The sequence below is a fragment of the Haematobia irritans genome, chromosome 4, assembly GCF_050003625.1.
Source record: "Haematobia irritans isolate KBUSLIRL chromosome 4, ASM5000362v1, whole genome shotgun sequence".
In the NCBI taxonomy this organism is placed as follows: domain Eukaryota; kingdom Metazoa; phylum Arthropoda; class Insecta; order Diptera; family Muscidae; genus Haematobia; species Haematobia irritans.
This window is the reverse complement of record NC_134400.1, coordinates 30,510,805-30,533,208: the sequence shown is the minus strand read 5'-3', so window position 1 is coordinate 30,533,208 and position 22,404 is coordinate 30,510,805. Positions and strand designations below refer to the sequence as shown.

Genomic DNA, 22,404 nt, shown 5'->3' with positions numbered 1-22,404 from the left:
GCGTACTAATCTGGTAGTTTGCAACAAGGGAGATGCCCCAACCTTTGTCACTAAAAACAGGCAAGAGGTTTTGGACATCACCTTGGCCTCGCAAGAACTGAATGAAATGATATCTGAGTGGCATGTTTTAAGTGAACACAGCTTCTCAGATCATCGCTACATCAGTTTCAAATTTGATGTTCATATCACCAAGACCATATTTTCGCCAAATGTTAGGAAAGCTGACTGGAATAGGTATAGGGAATCGTTCAATATGATGATACCGGAAATAACAGAGACAAATATGAGAAATGTGCAAGATATCGAACACGCAGTGGAGCGGATTACTAAGGCCTTCAACATCTCACTGAAAGCTGCATGCCCTAGAGGAAAGCCAAGGGGGAAACATCGACCATCATGGTGGTCTACGGAATTAAGTAATATGAGGAAATCCTGCAGGAAGCTCTTTAACAAGGCAAAGTCCACCAGAGCCCCTGAGGACTGGGACGCTTACAAGAGGAATCTGAGAGGATACAAGCGAGAACTGAGAAAGGCTCAGCATAACTCTTGGAATGACTACTGCAGCAGTATAGAATACGTCCGAGGCTTCCAGACTACGGAAGGTTCTAGCATCCACCAACTCCGCTCCAGGTTTCATTAAAACATCGGAGGGAAATTGGACAACGTCCAGTGAGGAGACGCTGGAGGTACTATTGGACACACATTTTCCTGGAAATCAGACGGTTGAACCATGTACTGGCGGTGCCACAGTTGCTCAGCGGTCGTTTCCTGTCGAGGAAATTGTATCGGAAACTAGAATAAGATGGGCGCTAAATAGCTTTGGACCATTCAAATCCCCCGGACCTGATGGAATTACTCCGGCGGAGTTACAAGCTGTAACTGACAAAATTATCCCCTGGTTGTCAGTGATATATAAAGGATGTATCAACTTATCATATATCCCAGGAAAGTGGAGGGAAACAAAAGTCGTTTTCATACCTAAAGCGGGAAAAGCCTCTCACTCGAGGGCGAAGGATTTCCGACCAATCAGCTTATCCTCATTCCTACTTAAGACTCTGGAGAGGATGATAGATATTTATCTTAGAACTAGCATCGATTCAAGGTTGTTCTCGAAAGGACAGCATGCATACTCGAAGGGCAGGTCTACTGAGACCGCACTACATGAACTAGTCAACTTTATTGAAAGCTCACTATCTGTCAAAGAATACACAATCGTGGCGTTTCTAGACATCGAAGGGGCGTTCAATAATGTCCATCCGAGCTCGATATTAAATGGACTGACAACTCTGAATGTTGATCCATGTATACCCAGGCTGTTAGACGAACTGCTAATGAAGAGACGTATTTCAGCCACACTAGGACAAGCAAACATACAAAGGTATGTGAACAGAGGCACTCCCCAAGGAGGAGTTCTATCACCTCTTCTTTGGAATGTTGCTATAAATAGCCTTCTGGTTACTCTAGAAAAAGAAAGGATAAAAGTGGTGGCATACGCAGATGATGTGGCTCTGGCAGTCAGGGGAAAATTCCCATCCACAATCAGAGATATTATTCAGAGGGCCCTCCGGATGACTGAGAAATGGGCGAAAGACAATGGTCTTGGGGTAAATCCTGCAAAGACAGAATTAGTCATGTACTGCAACGATCGCAAAACTCCCACGGTTAGGCCTATTTCCTTAGGGGGTATTGAAATTCCCTTTGGTGAATGTGCAAAATACCTTGGCGTTATTTTGGACAGGAAGCTGAACTTTAAGCTTAATATTGAAGAAAGGGCGAGAAAGGCAACTGTAGCTTTGTACTCGTGCAAAAAGGCAATAGGAAAAAAGTGGGGACTGAAACCAAAAATTGTGCATTGGCTATACACGGCAGTGGTTAGACCTATAATGCTATATGGTGTTGTAGTCTGGTGGCCGGCACTTCAGAAACCGACTTGTTTAGATAAAGTTCAGCGTATGGCGTGTTTGTGTATTTCAGGCGCATTCAGCAAGACAGGAACAAATTCCCTTAATGTCGTGCTGCATCTATTGCCTTTAGACATTTTGGCCAAACAGTCAGCTGCAACAACGGCTGTGCGGTTGCGCGAACTATCGCTGTGGTCGGAAAAAGGTTACGGTCACAGTTCTGTCCTCAAAATAATGCCAGATGTGCCTAACGTAGTGGATTACACTTTGGCGAGTCCACTTTTCGACAAAAAGTTTGAGACTCTAATCCCCAACAGTGAGGCGTGGTGCACACAGACCCCGGGGAATAAAGAATATATAGATTTCTACACTGATGGCTCCAAACTGGATGGACAAGTGGGGTTCGGAGTATATGCTAATGATCTGGAACTTCGAATAGCGAAAAGATTACCTAATCCCTGTAGTGTTTTTCAGGCTGAAATATTAGCAATAAGAGAGGTGGCGAATTGGCTGAGAAGTAATGTTCCAAAAAATGTGGGCATTAATATATACTCAGACAGTCAACCTGCAATAAAATCCTTGGACTCTGTGTTCCTCAACTCGAAAACGGCCATCGACTGCCGCAAATCTCTCAATGAGATGGCTGAGCAGTACAATATTCACCTAATATGGGTGCCTGGCCATAGGAACATACCGGGGAACTGCGAAGCGGATGAGTTGGCAAGGCTAGGGACTACCTTACATATTCCAGGGGAACTAGAATTTGTTGGTATGCCCCTAGCTACCTGCAAGCTCATGCTGCGTGAGAAGGCTGTTATGATGGCAAATGTTCGATGGGAGAATTGCAAGGGTTGTAACGACACCAAGCAAATATGGCCCCATTTCAACTTAAACCGCACACTAGATATGCTAATGTTCTCGAGACGTCAGATATCACTCCTGATATCTGCTATAACGGGTCGCTGCCTGATAGGCGATTTTGCAAAAACTATTGGCGCGAAGTATAATGACTATTGTATGAGCTGTCATGATGCGGAGGAAAAAGAATCAATTAAACACCTCTTGTGTGAGTGTCCTGCATTTTGTGTAAAGCGCAAGCAACTTTTAGGAGCATATAGCTTCAGATTACTGGCGGATCTGGAAAACGTTAACTTAAGCAGTCTGCTACTGTTTTTGGAACAATCTGGTTGGTTCAACAAAGAAAAATAATCAAGAAGGTTCAGCGGTTAAAACTAGAAGTGCCCATATGTAATAGGTACTTTTAGTTAATGTGGTATCACAATGGACTGAATAGTCTAAGTGAGCCTGAATCTTAATCGGGCTGCCACTTTAACCTAACCTAACCTAACCTAAGGTGTGAATTCGGTTGAAATTGTGGGCATCCGTCGTGAGACGGGCCCATGCTAAATTTATCGCTTGTGCGCCAATGCACCACTTCCGGATCCAAAAAGAGCATTTTCACCACTTTTTGGCGACGCTTGTGTCAAAAATCCCTAGCAAAAACCTAGGAAAATATTCCAGGTGTAGGTTTAAATAAACATTTCTTTTTAATCGCATCCCGGGATTCCCAATCATGTTTTTTCTACTTCCAATGAAGTTCTTTAGGACAAACCTTAGAACAATTATACTCAAAAAAATTATAATTCAGTTTGACAAAATTTTCTATAGAAATAAAATTTTGACAAAATTTTCTATAGAAATAAAATTTTGACAAAATTTTCTATAGAAATAAAATGTTAACAAAACTTTCTATAGCAATAAAATTTTAACAAAACTTTCTATAGCAATAAAATTTTGACAAAATTTTCTATAGAAATAAAATTTTGACACAATTTTGTATAGTAATAAAATTTTGACAAAATTTTCCATAGAAATAAAATCTTGGCATATTTTGTATAGTAATAAAATTTTGACAAAATGTTCTATAGAAATAAAATCTTGACAACTTTTGTATAGAAATAAAATTTTGACAAAATGTTCTATAGAAATAAAATTTTCTATAGAAATAAAATTTTGACAAAATTTTGTATAGTAATAAAATTTTGACAAAATTTTCTATAGAAATAAAATCTTGACAAATTTTGTATACTAATAAAATTTTGACAAAATTTTCTATAGAAATAAAATTTTGACAAAATTTTCTATAGAAATAAAATTTTGACAAAATTTTCTATAGTAATAAAATTTTGACAAAATTTTCTATAGAGATAAAATTTTGGTAGATTATTTTTGGGGATCGGCTATATATAATTAGAGACCGATATGGACCAATTTTGGCATAGTTGTTAGCATATACTAGCGCAATGTACCAAATTTCACCACGTATCAAATTTCAATCGGGTCACCTGTATTTTGCTCCTCCAAGAGCTCCGAAGGTCAAATCTGGGGATCTTTTTATATGGGGGCTACATATAATTATGGACCGGGATTCCCAATCAGGGTTTTTCTACTTTCAATGAAGTTCTTTAGGACAAACCTTAGAACAATTATACTCACAAAAATTATAATTCAGTTTGACAAAATTTTCTATAGAAATAAAACTTTGACAAGATTTTCTATAGAAATACAATTTTGACAAAAGTTTTGTATGGAAATAAAACTGTGACAAAATTTTCCAAAGAAATAATATTTTGACAAAATTTTCCAAAGAAATGAAATTTTGACAAAAATTTCTATAGAAATAAAATATTGACAAAATTTTCTTTAGAAATAATCTTTTGACAAAATTTTCTATAGAAATACAATTTTGATACAATTCTCTATCGAAATATAATTTTGACAAAATTTTATTATTATAAAATTTTTACAAAATTTTCTGTATAAATAAAACTTTGACAAATTTTTCTACAGAAATGCAATTTTGATAAAGTTTTCTATAGAAATAAAATTTTGACAAAATTTTCTATAGAAATAAAATTTTGACAAAATTTTCTATAGAAATAAAATTTTGACAAAAATTTTCTATAGAAATAATATTTTGACACAATTTTCTATAGAAATAAAATTTTGATACAATTCTCTATCGAATTATAATTTTGACAAAAGTTTTCTATAGAAATAAAATTGTGACAAAATTTTCCAAAAAAATAAAATTTTGACAAAATTTTCCAAAGAAATGAAATTTTGACAAAAATTTCTATAGAAATAAAATATTGACAAAATTTTCTTTGACAAAATTTTATTTCGAAATAAAATTTTTACAACATTTTCTATAGAAATAAAATTTTTACAAAATTTTCTGTATAAATAAAACTTTGACAAATTTTTCTACAGACATGAAATTTTGACAAAGTTTTCTATAGAAATAATATTTTGACATTTTCTAACGAAATAAAATTTTGACAAAATTTTCAATAGAAATAAAATTTTGAAAAAATTTTCTATAGAAATAAAATTTTGACAAAATTTTCTATAGAAATAAAAATTTGACAAAATTTTCTATAGAAATAATATTTTGACAAAATTTTCTATAGAAATAAAATTTTGATACAATTCTCTATCGAATTATAATTTATACAAAATTTTCTATAGAAATAAAATTGTGACAAAATTTTCCAAAAAAAATAAAATTTTGACAAAAATTTTTATAAAAATAAAATATTGACAAAATTTTCTTTAGAAATAATATTTTGACAAAATTTTCTATAGAAATAAAATTTTGACAAAATTTTCTATAGAAATAAAATTTTGATACAATTCTCTATTGAACTATAATTTTGACAAAATTTTATATCGAAATAAAATTTTTACAAAATTTTCTATAGAAATAAATTTTTTACAAAATTTTCTGTATAAATAAAACTTTGACAATTTTTTCTATAGAAATGAAATTTTGACAAAGTTTTCTATAGAAATAATATTTTGACAAAATTTTCTATAGAAATAAAATTCTGACAACATTTTCTAACGAAATAAAATTTTGACAAAATTTTCTATAGAAATAAAATTTTGACAAAAATTTTCTATAAAAATAAAATTGTGACAAAATTTTCCAAAGAAATACATTTTTGACAAAATTTTCCAAAGAAATGAAACTTTTACAAGAATTTCTATATAAATAAAATTTTCACACAATTTTTTATAAAAATAACATTTTGCAAAAATTTTGTATAGAAATAAAATTTTGTAAAAATTTTCTATAGAAATAAATTTCTTTACAACTCATGGTCTTAAGGGCATTTTTAATAAAAGAATCTATAAATTTAATGGCTATAATTTCTCAAAATTCTTCCTTTCCATTTATTCTTTTCAACTCTTTTATTGTAACCTAAATCCTCTGTTTCATTAAATCATCCTTCCAATAGTTCCAAAATTTCCCATTATGTATTTCCTAAAAAACAAAAATATTTCCTCTACCTATATTCTCTTCCATTGAATAAATAGCTCTATCGATTGCATCCACGCCGTTTAAATAATACAAAATATGCAGATATGGAAGTGTTATTCTTCAATCGTGTTGCCAAAGTGGGTAGTGAAGCTCTTATGGAACTTCTCCAACATATGGCTCCGCTCAATGATATGAAAGTCCTAACCCAAGGTCCCTTGAATATTAGTCCTCGCACACGAACTCTGAAACAGCAAATTATACAGGCTAATTGGATTTCGGATCTAAGCCCAGGAACTGTGTATATAGAACATTGCAATTGGTTGAATTTCACCGCATTGAAGACACCCAAACCCATAATGATCAATCTGGTAAGAGATCCTGTAGAACGAATGATATCATGGTATTTCTATGTCAGGGGATCATATAAAAATGCCCTCTACTATAAGAAATTCCCCGATGCGCCTGTGAAATCTGAAGAATGGTTCAAAAAGAACTTCAATCAATGTGTACGAAGTGGCGATCCAGAATGCCAATATGTTCCATACTCTGTCATCGATTCTGAGGGTAATCACAAAAGACAATCATTGTTCTTTTGTGGTCATGACCAGGATTGTTTGTAAGTGAAATGAAGCTCCAGGAGGTTCAAGGCAGACCAACTAATTTTACAAAATTTTTTGTAGGCCTTTTGATTCTCCACATGCCATACAAATAGCCAAGGACAATGTTGAAAGAGACTATGCCGTTGTAGGCTCTTGGGAAGATACCAATGTAACATTGACTGTATTTGAGCATTATATACCGAGATTTTTTAAAGGCGTCCATGAAGTATTCGAAGGTAGGTTATCTGCTATGATTGGTCTCATGATCTAATGCTCCTCACTTTTTTCTTTTCGATAGCCTTCAACGACAACGTTACAAATCGCAATAAAAATCATCGTAAACCCCACATTGATGAAGATGTCAAGGCAATGATTCGTAAAAATTTTACCAACGAATATGATTTCTATCATTTTTGCAAACAGCGTTTGTATAAGCAGTATATAGCATTGAATATTGATAAAAATTTGAGAATTGTTTAATTAAATTATAACTGGAAAACCTATTGAAAAAAATGATTTTAATTTAAGGTTTGTGGATGGTAGGTGGGTATGGGTCTAATCCAGTGAAGAAAATTGGATATAGTCCCAAAAATATTACATTTTTGGATATTCCATAGAAGCTCTGTTCGTTATTTCCTTCAGGCAAACAGGTCTTTTGTCAAAAATGTATTTCTATCGAAAATTTTGTCAAAATTTTATTTCTATAGAAAATTTTGTCAAAATTTTATTTCTGTAGAAAATCTTGTCAAAATTTCATTTCTAGAGAAAATTTTGCCAAACTTTCATTTCCATAGAAAATTTTGCCAAAATTTCATTTCTATAGAAAATTTTGCAAAAATTTTATTTCTAGAGACAAATTTGTCAAAATTTTATTTCTAGGGACAATTATGTCAAAATTTTATTTCTATAGAAAATTTTGTCAAAAATTTATTTCTGTAGAAAATTTTTTCAAAATTTTATTTCTATAGACAATTTTGTCAAAATGTTATTTTTATAGAAAATGTTGTCAAAGTTTTATTTGTATAGAAAATTTTGTCAAACTTTTACTTCTATAGAAAATTTTGTCAAAATTTTATTTCTATAGAAAATGTTGTCAAAGTTTTATTTCTATAGAAAATTTTGTCAAACTCTTACTTCTATAGAAAATTTTGTCAAAATTTTGTTTCTATAGAAAATTTTGTCAAACTTTTACTTCTGTAGAAAAATTTGTCAAAATTTTATTTCTAGAGACAAATTTGTCAAAATTTTATTTTTAGGGACAATTATGTCAAAATTTTATTTCTAGAGAAAATTTTGCCAAACTTTCATTTCCATAGAAATGTTTGTCAAAATTTGATTTCTATAGAAAATTTTGCCAAAATTTCATTTCTATAGAAATGTTTGTCAAAATTTTATTTCTATAGAAAATTTTGTCAAAATTTTATTTCTGTTGAAAATTTTGTCAAAATTTTATTTCTGTTGAAAATTTTGTCAAAATTTTATTTCTAAAGAAAATTTTGCCAAATTTTAATTTCTATAGAAAATTTTGCCAAAATTTCATTTCTATAGAAAATTTTGCCAAAATTTCATTTCTATAGAAATGTTTGTCAAAATTTTATTTCTATAGAAAATTTTGTCAAAATTTTATTTCTATAGCAAATGTTGTCAAAGTTTTATTTCTATAGAAAATTTTGTCAAAATTTTACTTCTGTAGAAAATTGTTTCAAAATTTTATTACTATAGAAAATGTTGTCAAAGTTTTATTTCTATAGAAAATTTTTTCAAAATTTTACTTCTATAGAAAATTTTGTCAAAATTTTATTTCTGTAGAAAATTTTGTCAAATTTTTTTTCTATACAAAATTTTGTCTAAATTTTATTTCTAGAGAAAAATTTTCCAAAATTCCATTTCTATAGAAACTTTTGTCAAAATTTTATTTCTATAAAATTTTTTGTCAAAATGTTATTTCTATAAAAAATTTTGTAAAAATTTTATGTCTATAGGAAATTTTCTCAAAATTTTATAAAAACTTTTGTCAAAATTTTATTTCTATAAAAACTTTTGTCAACATTTTATTTCTATAGAAAATTTTGTCAAAATTTTATTTCTATAGAAAATTTTGCCAAAATTTCATTTCTATAGAAAATTTTGCCAAAATTTCATTTCTATAGAAATTTTTGTAAAATTTTATTTCTATAGAAAATTTTGTCAAAACTTTATTTCTATAGAAAATGTTGTCAAAGCTTTATTTCTATAGAAAATTTTGTCAAACTTTTACTTCTGTAGAAAATTTTGTCAAAATTTTATTTCTATAGAAAATGTTGTCAAAGTTTTATTTCTATAGAAAATTTTGTCAAAATTTTACTTCTATAGAAAATTTTGTCAAAATTTTATTTCTGTAGAAAATTTTGTGAAATTTTTTTCTATAGAATATTTTGTCAAAATTTTATTTTTATAGAAATTTTTGTCAAAATTCAATTTCTATACAAAATGTTGTCAAAATTTAATTTTTATAGAAATTTTTGCCAAAATTTCATTTCTATAGAAAATTTTGTCAAAATTTAATTTCTATACAAAATTTTGTCTAAATTTTATTTCTAGAGAAAAAATTTCCAAAAATCCATTTCTATAGAAAATTTTGTCAAAATTTTATTTCTATAAATTTTTTTGTCAAAATTTTATTTCTATAAAAAAATTTGTCAAAATTTTATTTCTATAGAAAATTTTCTCAAAATTCTATAAAAACTTTTGTCAAAATTTTATTTCTATAGAAAATTTTGCCAAAATTTCATTTCTATAGAAAATTTTGCCAAAATTTCATTTCTATAGAAATTTTTGTAAAATTTTATTTCTATAGAAAATTTTGTCAAAACTTTATTTCTATAGAAAATGTTGTCAAAAATTTATTTCTGTAGAAAATTTTGTCAAAATTTGTTTTCTATAGACAATTTTTTCAAAATGTTATTTCTATAGAAAATGTTGTCAACGTTTTATTTCTATAGAAAATTTTGTCAAAATTTTACTTCTATAGAAAATTTTTTCAAAATTTTATTTTTGTAGAAAATTTTGTCAAATTTTTTTTCTATAGAATATTTTGTCAAAATTTTATTTTTATAGAAATTTTTGTCAAAATTTAATTTCTATAGAAAATTTTGTCAAAATTTTATTTCTATAGAAAATTTTGTCAAAATTTTATTTCTATAGAAAATTTTGTCAAAATTTTATTTCTATAGAAAATTTTGTCAAAATTTTATTTATAGAGACAGTTTAGTCAAAATTGTATTTCTAGAGAAAATTTTGTCAACATTTTATTTATAGAGACAAGTTTGTCAAAATTTTATTTCTAGAGACAATTATGTTAAAATTTTATTTCTGGAGACAATTGTCAAAAATTTATTTCTATAGAATATTTTGTCAAAGTTTTATTTCTAGAGAAAATTTTGTCAAAATTTTATTTCTGTAGAAAATTTTGTCAAAATTTTATTTCTAAAGAAAATTTTGTCAAAATTTTTTTTCTATAGAATATTTTGTCAAAATTTTATTTCTAGAGAAAATTTTGTCAAAATTTTATTTCTGGAGAAAATTTTGTCAAAATATTATTTCCAGAGAAAATTTTGTCTAAATTTTATTTCAATAGAAAATTTGTGATGTACTTCTTAGTTTGCAGTAAAAAAATCTTCCCCTTTTAGTAGAATACTACCAACTTTGGAAACCATGTCCGGAAGTGGTGCAAAATTGGCGCAGAAGCGATGAATAAGACGGATGTCCATAATTTCAACAGTTGTTGCACTGAGTTTGTATCACTTCTTAAGGGTTGATCCGAATTCAGTGTTTTGGATATAAATTAAAAATTTTGTGATATTTTTTTCCAAATAAATAATTTGTATAATTTTTTTGGGAAAAGAAAAATGTTTTTGCATTCACTTTGGTGAAAAACGGATCGGTAATTGAGATGCAAATTGTATAAATGTGCTCTCATTTGATATGAGAGAAATTTTTCTGGACGTTTGTGGGAAAATATTCATTATGAAATTAATACTTAAATAATGTTTTACTGTCTATAATATTTAGTTGCGACAAACAAAAACTCCAATGCATATCAGTCACCAGAAGTATACATATATTTTCTTATGTATACACAGAAAGAAAACTCTTAAACATAAAATTGATTAAATTATATTTTATTTATATTAAAACTATTTCAATCATGTAAATGAAAATATAATCAACAAAATGTGATTTAACAACTTCATTGATTTATTTAAATTCATTTTTTTGATTCAATTAATTACTGTGATTATTACTTTTTTTATTAAAAATTTAAATCAGCTAATTGAATAACTGCCATAAGAACATCAATCCTTTACTCCAATTAAAAAATTAAATGACATAATTAAAGATTTTATTGATTCTTCGATTAAAAGAAATAAATTTTGGCTGTGATTAAAAAATTAATTAAATATTTTCATCTCTGTATAAATTTGCAAATTCAATTAAGATTTAAATTGAAAAAATGGGTTATATTTTTTCTAAAAAAAACTATTTTCTAATAAAAATTTTAATTGAATTAAAAAAAAAAACTATTCAATTAAAATTTTCAATGTTTCAACTAATCACAAATCAATCACAAAAATGAATTTTATCAATTAAATTTTTTTATTGGAAATAAGATTTAAATTGAAAAAAATTTGATTATATTTATTCAGAAAAAAAATAAACCCAAAATTTTGATTTAATTTTTTAATTAAAACTTAAATCGAAATTTAAAAAATATTCAATTAATAATAGAATTGTTTCAACTAATTTTTTAATTAAAATAAAAATCTATGGCAAAAATTAATTGTATCAATTAAATTTAAAAAAATTTTGATTATATTTTTTCTGCAAAAAAAACAAAAACTTTGATTTAATTTTTTAATTAAAATTTAAATTGAATTTTAAAAAATACAATTAAAAATTTATTTGTTTCATCTAATTTTGTAAATAAAATAATTTTTTTTTTGACAAAAATTAATTGTTTCAATTAATTTTTTTTATTTAGTGATTCATTGAAGGAATTTCAATTAAAAATTAATTACAGCAATTAATTTTATGATTGAAGACAAAAAATGTTTTTTCATTCAATGTTATTCCATTAATAAACCCATTTAATTTCTCATTCCATTGAACATCTTTAGATGCAGTCTTTAAATGTCCACGATTTGAATAACACCCGAAAAGCCCAATTAGATTTGGTTTTCTTCAATCGCGTGCCCAAGGTGGGTAGTCAAACATTTATGGAACTATTGCGTCGCCTCTCGGAACGTAATAATTTTCAGTTTCATCGCGATGCTGTGCAAAAAGTCGAGACAATACGTCTGGCTGATGAACAACAACATGAATTGGCTGAAGTGATTAGTGATCTGCCCGAGCCGTCGGTATTCATCAAACATGTGTGCTATACAAATTTCACAAAATTCAATTTACCCACTCCAATCTATATCAATGTGGTGAGAGATCCTGTGGAACGGGTGATCAGTTGGTTCTACTATGTTAGAGCCCCATGGTATTTTGTTGAGCGAAAAGCTGCCTTTCCCGATTTACCACTGCCACATCCAGCTTGGTTGAAGAAGGATTTTGAGACATGCGTTTTGTCCGGCGATCAAGAGTGTACATATACCCAAGGTGTTACTGTGGAAGGTATCGGCGATCACCGTCGCCAGAGTCTATTTTTTTGTGGTCATGCCTTCGAATGCACGTAAGTTTATCCTACGATTTCCGCATTCTTAAGAAATTTGAATATTTTCTTTTGTTAACTTCAGACCCTTTAACTCAGTTGGTGCTTTGGAGCGAGCCAAGTATGCGGTAGAAAGTCAATATTCTGTTGTTGGCGTTTTGGAAGATCTAAATACCACATTGTCTGTATTTGAGAAATATATTCCAAGATTTTTCGAAGGAGTGCGAGAAATATATGATAGTAAGTTTATTAACTTCTCTTCTATTTAATTGTCAAAATTTTGTTTCTATAGGAAATTTTTTGAAAACTTCATGTCCATAGGAAATTTTTCAGAAATTACATTTCTATAGGCCATTTTCTGAAAATGTCATTTCTATAGGATATTTTCTCAAATTTTTTCATTTGTATAGGAAATTTTCTAAAAATTTCATTTCATATGAGAAATTTTCTGAAAATTTCATTTCATATGAGAAATTTTCTGAAAATTTCATATATATTGGAAATTTTCTAGAAATTTTATTTCTATGGGAAATTTTCTGAAAATTTAATTTCTATAAATTTTTTTTTTTGAAAATTTCATGTCTATAGGAAATTTTCTGAAAATTTCATTTCTATAGGAAATTTTTTGAAAATTTCATTTCTATAGGCCATTTTCTGAAAATTTCATTTCTATAGGCCATTTTCTGAAAATGTCATTTCTATAGGAAATTTTCTTAAAATTTCTTTACTATTGGAAATTTTCAGAAAATGTAATTTCTATAGGAAATTTGCTAAAAGTTTCAAATCTATAGGAAATTTTTTTGAAAATTTAATTTCTTAGAAAATTCTCTGAAAATTTAATTTCTATGTGAAAATTTCTGAAAACTTGTTTACATAGGAAATTTTCAGAAAATTTCATTTCTATAGTAAAATTTTCTGAAAATTTAATTTCTATAGGACATTTTCTAGAAATTTTCTGAAAATTTCATTTTTATAAGAAATTTTCAGAAAATTTCATTTTTATAAGAAAATTTAATTTCTATAGGAAAATTTCTAAAAGTTTGAAATCTATAGGAAATTTTCAGAAAATTTCAGTTCTATAGGAAATTTTCAGAAAATTTAATTTCTATAGGAAATTTTCTAAAAGTTTCAAATTATAGGATTTTTTTTGAAAATTTCATTTCTTAGAAAATTTCTGAAAGCTTTTTTACATAGGAAATTTTCAGAAAATTTCATTTCTATAGTAAAATTTTCTGAAAATTTAATTTCTTAGGAAATTTTCTGAAAATTTCATTTCTATAGGAAATTTTCTGAAAATTTCTTTACTATGGGAAATTTTCAGAAAATTTAATTTCTATAGGAAATTTGCTAAAAGTTTCAAATCTATAGGAAATTTTTTTAAAAATTTCATTTCTTAGAAAATTTTCTGAAAATTTAATTTCTATGTGAAAATTTCTGAAAACTTCTTTACATAGGAAATTTTCAGAAAATTTCATTTCTATAGTAAAATTTTCTGAAAATTTAATTTCTATAGGACATTTTCTAGAAATTTTCTGAAAATTTCATTTTAATAAGAAATTTTCAGAAAATTTCATTTTTATAAGAAAATTTAATTTCTATAGGAAAATTTCTACAAGTTTGAAATCTATAGGAAATTTTCAGAAAATTTCAGTTCTATAGGAAATTTTCAGAAAATTTAATTTCTATAGGAAATTTTCAGAAAATTTAATTTCTATAGGAAATTTTCTAAAAGTTTCAAATTATAGGAAATTTTTTGAAAATTTCATTTCTTAGAAAATTTCTGAAAGCTTTTTTACATAGGACATTTTCAGAAAATTTCATTTCTATAGTAAAATTTTCTGAAAATTTAATTTCTATAGGACATTTTCTAAAACATTTTCTGAAAATTTCATATCTATCGGAAATTTATTTAAAAAAAAAACATTTAAATTTTTTTCCATAGCAAAATTTTCTGAAAATTTCATTTCATTAATTTCATTTTTATTTTATGTCTATTGGGTAATTTTCGGAAAATTGCATTTCTACAGGAAATTTTATTTCTATTGGAAATTTTCTTTTCTCATTTCATTTCTGTAGAAAATTTTCTGCAAATTTCATTTCTATAGGAACTTTTTTAAAAATTTCATTTCTATAGGAAATTTTCTGAAAATTTAATTTCTATAAAAAAAATTTTCTGAAAATTTCATTTCTATAAAAAAAAATTTTCTGAAAATTTCGTTTCTTATCTATCTGAAATTTAAAAAAAAAATTAAATTTTATTTTCTTAGCAAAATTTTCTGAAAATTTCCTTTCATTAGTTTCATTTTATATCTATTGGTTAATTTTTGGAAAATTTATTTATACAGGAAATAATATTTCTATTGGAAATTTTCTTTTCTATAGGAAATTTTCTGAAATTTTCATTTTTACAGGCACTTTTTCAAAAATTTCATTTCTGTAGGAAATTTTATTTCTATAGGAAATTTTCTGAAAATTTCATTTCTCTAGGAAATTTTCTAAAAATATCATTGCTAAATTTTCTAAAAATATCATTGCTATAGGAAATTTTCTGCAAATTTCTTTTCTATAGGAAATTTTCTGAAAATTTCTTTTCTATAGAAAATTTTTTCAAAATTTAATTTCGAAAGGAAATTTTATTTCTATTCTACATTTTCTGAAAATTTCACATCTATAGGAAATTTTCTGAACATTTTATTTCTAAATAAATTTTCTGAAAATTTAATTTCTATAGAAAGTTTTATTTCTGTAGGAAATTTTCAGAAAATTTCATTTCTAAATAAATTTTCTGAAAATTTAATTTCTATAGAAAATTTTCAGAAAATTTCTTTTCTTTTGGAAATGTTCTGAAAATTCTCTCTATAGGTTAATTTGCTGAAAATTTAATTTCTATAGGAAACATTCTCAAAATTTCATCCGATCCGGCTGAAATTTGGTACATGGTGCAAGTATACGATCTCTAACAACTATGCAAAAATTGGTCCATATCGGTCCATAATTATATGTAGCCCCCATATACACCGATCCTCAGATTTGACCTCCGGTGCTCTTGGAGGAGCAAAATTCATCCGATCCGGGTGAAAGTTGGTACGTGGTGAAATTTGGTATATTACGCTAGTATATGGCCGCTAACAACCATGCCAAAATTGGTCCATGTCGGTCTATAGTTATATATAGCCGATCCCCAAAAATAATCTACCACAATTTCATTTCTATAGAAAATTTTGTCAAAATTTTATTACTATTAAAAATTTTGTCAAGATTTTATTTCTTTAGAACATTTTGTCAAAATTTTATTTCTATAGAAAATTTTGTCACGATTTTATTACTACACAAAATCTTGTCAAGATTTTGTTTCTATAGAAAATTTTGTCAAAATTTTATTTCTATAGAAAATTTTGTCAAAATTTTATTTCCATAGAAAATTTTGTCAAAATTTTGTTTCTATAGAAAATTTTGTCCAAATTTTATTTTTATTGAAAATTTTTTCAACATTTTATTTCTATAGAAAATTTTGTCAACATTTTATTTCTATAGAAAATTTTGTCAACATTTTATTTCTATAGAAAATTGTGCCCAAATGTTGTTGCTATAGAAAATTTTGTCAAAATTTTATTTCTATAGAAATTTTTGTCAAAATTTTATTTCTATAGAAAATTTTGTCCAAATTTTATTTCTATAGAAAATTTTGTCCAAATTTTGTTTCTATAGAAAATTATGTCAAAATCTTATTGCAATAGAAATTTTTTAATTGAGCTTTTTATTTTTGTATAATTATAACCCGTGTGGACTAACTTACAATTGAGAAGACGGTGGTAAGAAGTTTTAAGATACCTTGCCAGCGGCAAGTGTTACCGCAACCCAAGTAATTCTTTTGTGGATGACAGTCTTTAGTACAAGTTTCTATGCAATCCATGGTGGAGGGTACATAAGATTCGGCCTGGCTGAACTTACGGCCGTATATACTTGTTCTGAATTATTAATACCAGTTGGCCTTGGTCAAACAAAAGTTTCTTTAATGTAAACAAAACCATTTTAAAGTTGAATCACTTAATTGTAACAAACCGATTTCATTGACAAGTTTATAGACTTTTAGATAAGGAAAAAAACTTTATATCAGAGAAATCTTTGGTCTCACAACAATATTTTTATACCCTCCACCATAGGATGGGGGTATATTAACTTTGTCATTCCGTTTGTAACACATCGAAATATTGCTCTAAGACCCCATAAAGTATATATATTCTGGGTCGTGGTGAAATTCTGAGTCGATCTGAGCATGTCCGTCCGTCCGTCCGTCCGTCCGTCTGTTGAAATCACGCTAACTTCCGAACGAAACAAGCTATCGACTTGAAACTTGGCACAAGTAGTTGTTATTGATGTAGGTCGGATGGTATTGCAAATGGACCATATCGGTCCACTGTTACGTATAGCCCCCATATAAACGGACCCCCAAATTTGGCTTGTGATTGCTCTAAGAGAAGCAAATTTCATCCGATCTGGCTGCAATTTGGTACATGTTGTTATTATATGGTCTCTAACAACCATGCAGAAATTGGTCCATATCGGTCCACTTTTACGTATAGCCCCCATATAAACGGACCCCCAAATTTGGCTTGCGATTGCTCTAAGAGAAGCAAATTTCATCCGATCCGGCTGAAATTTGGTACATGGTGTTGGTATATGGTCTCTAATAACCGTGCAGAAATTGGTCCATATCGGTCCATAATTACATATAGCCCCCATATAAACCGATGCCCCGATTTGGCTTGCGGAGTCCCTAAGAGAACCAAATTTCATCCGATCCGCCTGAAATTTGGTACATGGTGTTGGTATATGGTATCCAACAACCGTGCAAAAATTGGTCCACCTCGGTCCATAATTATATATAGCCCCCATATAATCCGATCCCCAGATTTGACTTCCGGAGCCTCATAGAGGAGCAAAATTCATCCGATCAGATTGAAATTTGGTACGTGGTGTTAGAATGTGGTCTCTAACAAACACGCAAGAATTGGTCCATATCGGTTCATAACTATATATAGCCCCCATATAAACCGATCCCCACCACCGTGGTGCAATGGTGCCACCGTGGTGCAATGGTTAGCATGCCCGCCTTGCATACACAAGGTCGTGGGTTCGATTCCTGCTTCGACCGAACACCAAAAAGTTTTTCAGCGGTGGATTATCCCACCTCAGTAATGCTGGTGACATTTCTGAGGGTTTCAAAGCTTCTCTAAGTGGTTTCACTGCAATGTGGAACGCCGTTCGGACTCGGCTATAAAAAGGAGGTCCCTTGTCATTGAGCTTAACATGGAATCGGGCAGCACTCAGTGATAAGAGAGAAGTTCACCAAAATGTGGTATCACAATGGACTGAATAGTCTAAGTGTGCCTGATACATCGGGCTGCCACCTAACCTAACCTAACCTAAACCGATCCCCAGATTTGACCTCCCGAGCCTCTTAGAGGAGAAAAATTGATCCGATCCGGTTGAAATTTGGTACGTGGTGTTAGTATGTGGTCTCTAACAAACACGATATGGACACGAATTGGTCCATATCGGTCCATAATAGTATATAGGCCCCTTATAAACCGTTCTCCAGATTTGATCTCCGGGGTCTCTTGGAGAAGCGAAATTCATCCGATCCGGTTGAAATTTGCAACGTGGTGTTAATATGTGACCGCTAATAACCATGGCAAATTTGGTTCATATAGGTCTTTAGTTGTATATAGCCGATCTCCAATCACACAAAAATTGGTCCATATCGGTTTATAATCATGGTTGCCACTCGAGCCAAAAATAATCTACCTAAATTTTATTTCTATAGAAAATTTTGTCAAAATTTTATTTCTATAGAAAATTTTTTCACAATGTTATTCCTATAGAAAATTTTGTCAAACTTTATTTCTATAGAAAATTTTGGCAAAATTTTAGTTCTATAGCAAATGTTGTTAAAATTTTAATTCTATAGAGAATGTTGTCAAAATTTTAATTCTATTGAAAATTTTGTCAAAATTTTATTTCTATAGAAAATTTTGTCAAAATGTTATTTCTATAGAAAATTTTGTCAAAATTTTATTTCTATAGAAATTTTTGTCAAAATTTTAATTCTATAGAAAATTTTGTTAAAATAAAAACAAATTTTATTTCTATAGAAAATTTTGTCCAAATTTTACTTCTATAGAAAATGTTGTCAAAATTTTGTTTTGTCAAAATTTTATTTCTATAGAAACTTTTATCAAAATTTTATTTCTATACAAAATTTTGTCAAACTTAATTATATACGTATTTAATCGGCCTTTTTTAGTTTAATATATACTACGTATGGACTACCTTGCAATTTAGAAGGCGGCGTTAGGAAGTTTTAAGATACCTTGCCATCGGCAAGTGTTCCCGCAACCCAAGTAATTCGATTATGGATGATAGTCTTTCGTAGAAGTTTCTACGCAATCCATGGTGGAGGGTACATAAGATTCGGCCTGGCCGATCTTACGGCCGTATATACTTGTTTACTTTCTGTTCCGTTCCAGGGCATGAGCCGGGAGAGAGATTTTATAGAATTGTAAAAATTTGTTTCCAAATCAAATGGGGGTATATTAACTTTGTCATTCCGTTTGTAACACATCGAAATATTGCTATAAAGTATATATATTCTGGGTCGTGGTGAAATTCTGAGTCGATCTGAGCATGTCCGTCCGTCCGTCTGTTGAAATCACGCTAACTTCCGAACGAAACAAGCTATCGACTTGAAACTTGGCATAAGTAGTTGTTATTGATGTAGGTCGGATGGTATTGCAAATGGGCCATATCGGTCCACTTTTACGTATAGCCCCCATATAAACGGACTCCCAAATTTGGCTTGTGATTGCTCTAAGAGAAGCAAATTTCATCCGATCTGGCTGAAATTTGGTACATGTTTTTAGCATATGGTCTCTAACAACCATGCAGAAATTGGTCGAAATCGATCCATAATTATATATAGCCCCCATATAAACCGATTCCCAGATTTGACCTCCGAAGCCCCTTGGAAGAGCAAAATTCATCCGATCGGGCTGAAATTTGGTACATGGTGTAAGTATATGGTCTCTAACAACTATGCAAAAATTGGTCGAAATCGGTCCATAATTATATATAGCCCCCATATAAACCGATCCCCAGATTTGACCTCCGATGCCCCTTGGAAGAGCAAAATTCATCCGATTGGGTTGAAATTTGGTACATGGTGTTAGTATATGGTCTCTAACAAGCATGCAAAAATTTGTCCACATCGGTCCATAATTATATATAGCCCCCATATAAACCGATCCCCAAATTTGACCTCCGGAGCCTAGTGGAACAGCAAAATTCATCCGATTCGGTTGAAATTTGGTACGTGGTGTTAGTATATGGTGTCTAACAACCATGCAAAAATTTGTCCACATCGGTTCATAATTATATATAGCCCCCATATAAACCGATCCCCAGATTTGACCTCCGGAGCCTAGTGGAACAGCAAAATTCATCCGATTCGGTTGAAATTTGGAACATGGTGTTAGAATGTGGTCTCTAAGAAACACGCAAGAATTGGTCCATATCGGTCCATAATTATATATAGCCCCCATATAAACCGTTCCCCAGATTTGATCTCCGGAGCCTCTTGGAGGAGCAAAATTCATCCGATCCGGTTGAAATTTGCAACGTGGTGTTAGTATAAGTCCGCTAATAGCCATGCTAAAATTGGTCTGTATCGGTCTATAGTTATATATAGCCGATCCCCAATCACACAAAAATTGGTCCATATCGGTTCATAATCATGGTTGCCACTCGAGCCAAAAATAATCTACCAAAATTTTTATAGAAAACATTGTCAAAATGTTATTTCTATAGAAAAATTTGTCAAAATTTTATTTCTATAGAAAATTTTTTCAAATTTTATTTCTATAGAAATTGTTTTCCAAATTTTATTTCTATAAAAATTTTTTTACAAAATTTACTTCTATAGAAAATGTCAATATTTTAGTTCTATAGAAACTTTAAACTTAATTAAATACGTATTTAATCGGCCTTTTTAGTTTAATATATACCACGTATGGACGTATGGTATATATTACGGTGTTAGGATGTTTCAAGATACCTTGCCATCGGCAAGTGTTACCGCAACCCAAGTAATTCGATTGTGGATGACAGTCTTTCGTAAAAGTTTCTACGCAATCCATGGTGGAGGGTACATAAGATTCGGCCTGGCCGAACTTACTGCCGTATATACTTGTTTTCTCTCACTTGTACGCTATAAAACATTTTTAGGAATTTTAAAAATTGTTTGCTTTATTTTAGTTTAAAGCCCGAATATTTTACCATTCGTCGACTTTTTGTAATACATAAATTCTACTAATGGTCGTTTGATCATTATTATAGGACATGCATTTTACGAATTTTAATGTGTTTTAATATTATGAATAGCATGCGAAGCAACATTTTGGGCATGTGCAAAAATGCTCTCTTTGAGAAGGGATCTAAGATTCCCCTGCTGGGAAGTCTGACAAGTCTACTGTGATTTTTTTAAAAATTCTCTCTTTCTTTGTTTTTATTGAAAAATTTAAGTTGAAATCCAATCTTAACTCTCAATTTCTTTACTTTGATATCTTTACAGCTAGCGCCGAATATCTAACGAAGATAAACAAAAATAATTTCAAACCACCAGTTAGTGAAAGTGTTAAAGACATTGTCCGTCGTAATTTCACAAACGAAATTGAATTCTATCAATTTTGTCGACAACGCTTGCATAAACAATATTTGGCGGCTCATGTGCATCTACCCGATATTTTACCACCACCACACTTAAGGCCATAAGAAAGTTTTGGAAAATTATATTCGTTCATATATATATATATATATTTTCCTAAGATAATGAACTTCAGCTAGATATTGGGATACGATATTGGCCTAATAAGAGTTTTAAATTATATTATTTTTTATTTAAAACTTTTTTAACAAAAAATGTTAAATTAAATATGGTTTAAATGTTTTTATTTGAAATATTTTAATTAAAAAAAATTTTAAATTTATTTTTTTTTTTAATTTCCACAATTTTAATCAAAAATGTTTTAATTTAACATTTTCTTATTAAAAAAAATTAAATTTTTTAACTGGCCTTCTGCTGAAAATGTTCAAACAAAAAACACATGCGAGGAAAATATTGTAAATTTTTGTAATTAGAAATTTATTTAATTTACATATACATACGTATATACACATACACATAGATATATAATAAATAAACATTTAGAATTATTATAGTTTTTATCCCTTATAATAGGTCTGGTTTCTTTTAGTACTGGATATATGCAAATTTTGGCCATTTTGTCGAACCTAATTTTAATAAAATGATATTTCCCATTGACCCATAATAACAAATTTTATTGCGATATATTTATTGGCCAATAAATAATCGAATTTCTGTGATTATGTTTAAACAGCTGATGCCAGTGGTGCCCATTTTCTGGATAAGTTTTGCGTTTTTTTTTTTTAATCCGTCTTAGCTATGCTGTACTAAAGGAAAACTAGCCTAATATTATTAATTCGTTATGTTTATTTGTGTTTTGTTTTCAATGTCCTTTTCTATATTGTTTATTTATAATGTAGAAAAATACAAAATTTTGTTAAGTTATTTACTAAATGTTAAAGTTATTTTCTCTTTTGTAATAATTTTGTACGTATTCATTTTTAAATAATTTTTAAGTATTAATTTCTTATTTATCAACTTAAATTTTGTTTTATTCGATTTTTTGCATAGGCAAGGATAGATGCAATTTTTTCTATTGCATTTTTTCCTTGTTGTTTTCTTTACGAATAAATCTATTGTGATGTGTGATTTATGATGTTGATGTTTGTTTATATATAAAA

The 22,404-nt window shown here is 29.1% G+C and overlaps 1 protein-coding gene across 2 annotated transcripts in view; it reads left to right on the top strand.

The window, feature by feature from the left end:
• The window catches only part of pip (heparan sulfate 2-O-sulfotransferase pipe), a 390,683-nt gene extending 368,279 nt beyond the window's left edge, over window positions 1-22,404 (top strand). The window contains exons 4-6 of one of the 2 annotated variants that reach the window (XM_075304207.1): window positions 11,984-12,543; window positions 12,608-12,762; window positions 21,152-22,404. In XM_075304207.1, the coding sequence (XP_075160322.1) occupies window positions 11,984-12,543; window positions 12,608-12,762; window positions 21,152-21,351 (915 nt within the window). In that variant the 3' untranslated portion in view covers window positions 21,352-22,404. Of the gene's footprint in view, window positions 1-6,284; window positions 6,845-6,908; window positions 7,064-7,125; window positions 7,335-11,983; window positions 12,544-12,607; window positions 12,763-21,151 lie in introns of those variants that run through there. The other variant, XM_075304209.1, reaches the window with a different exon arrangement.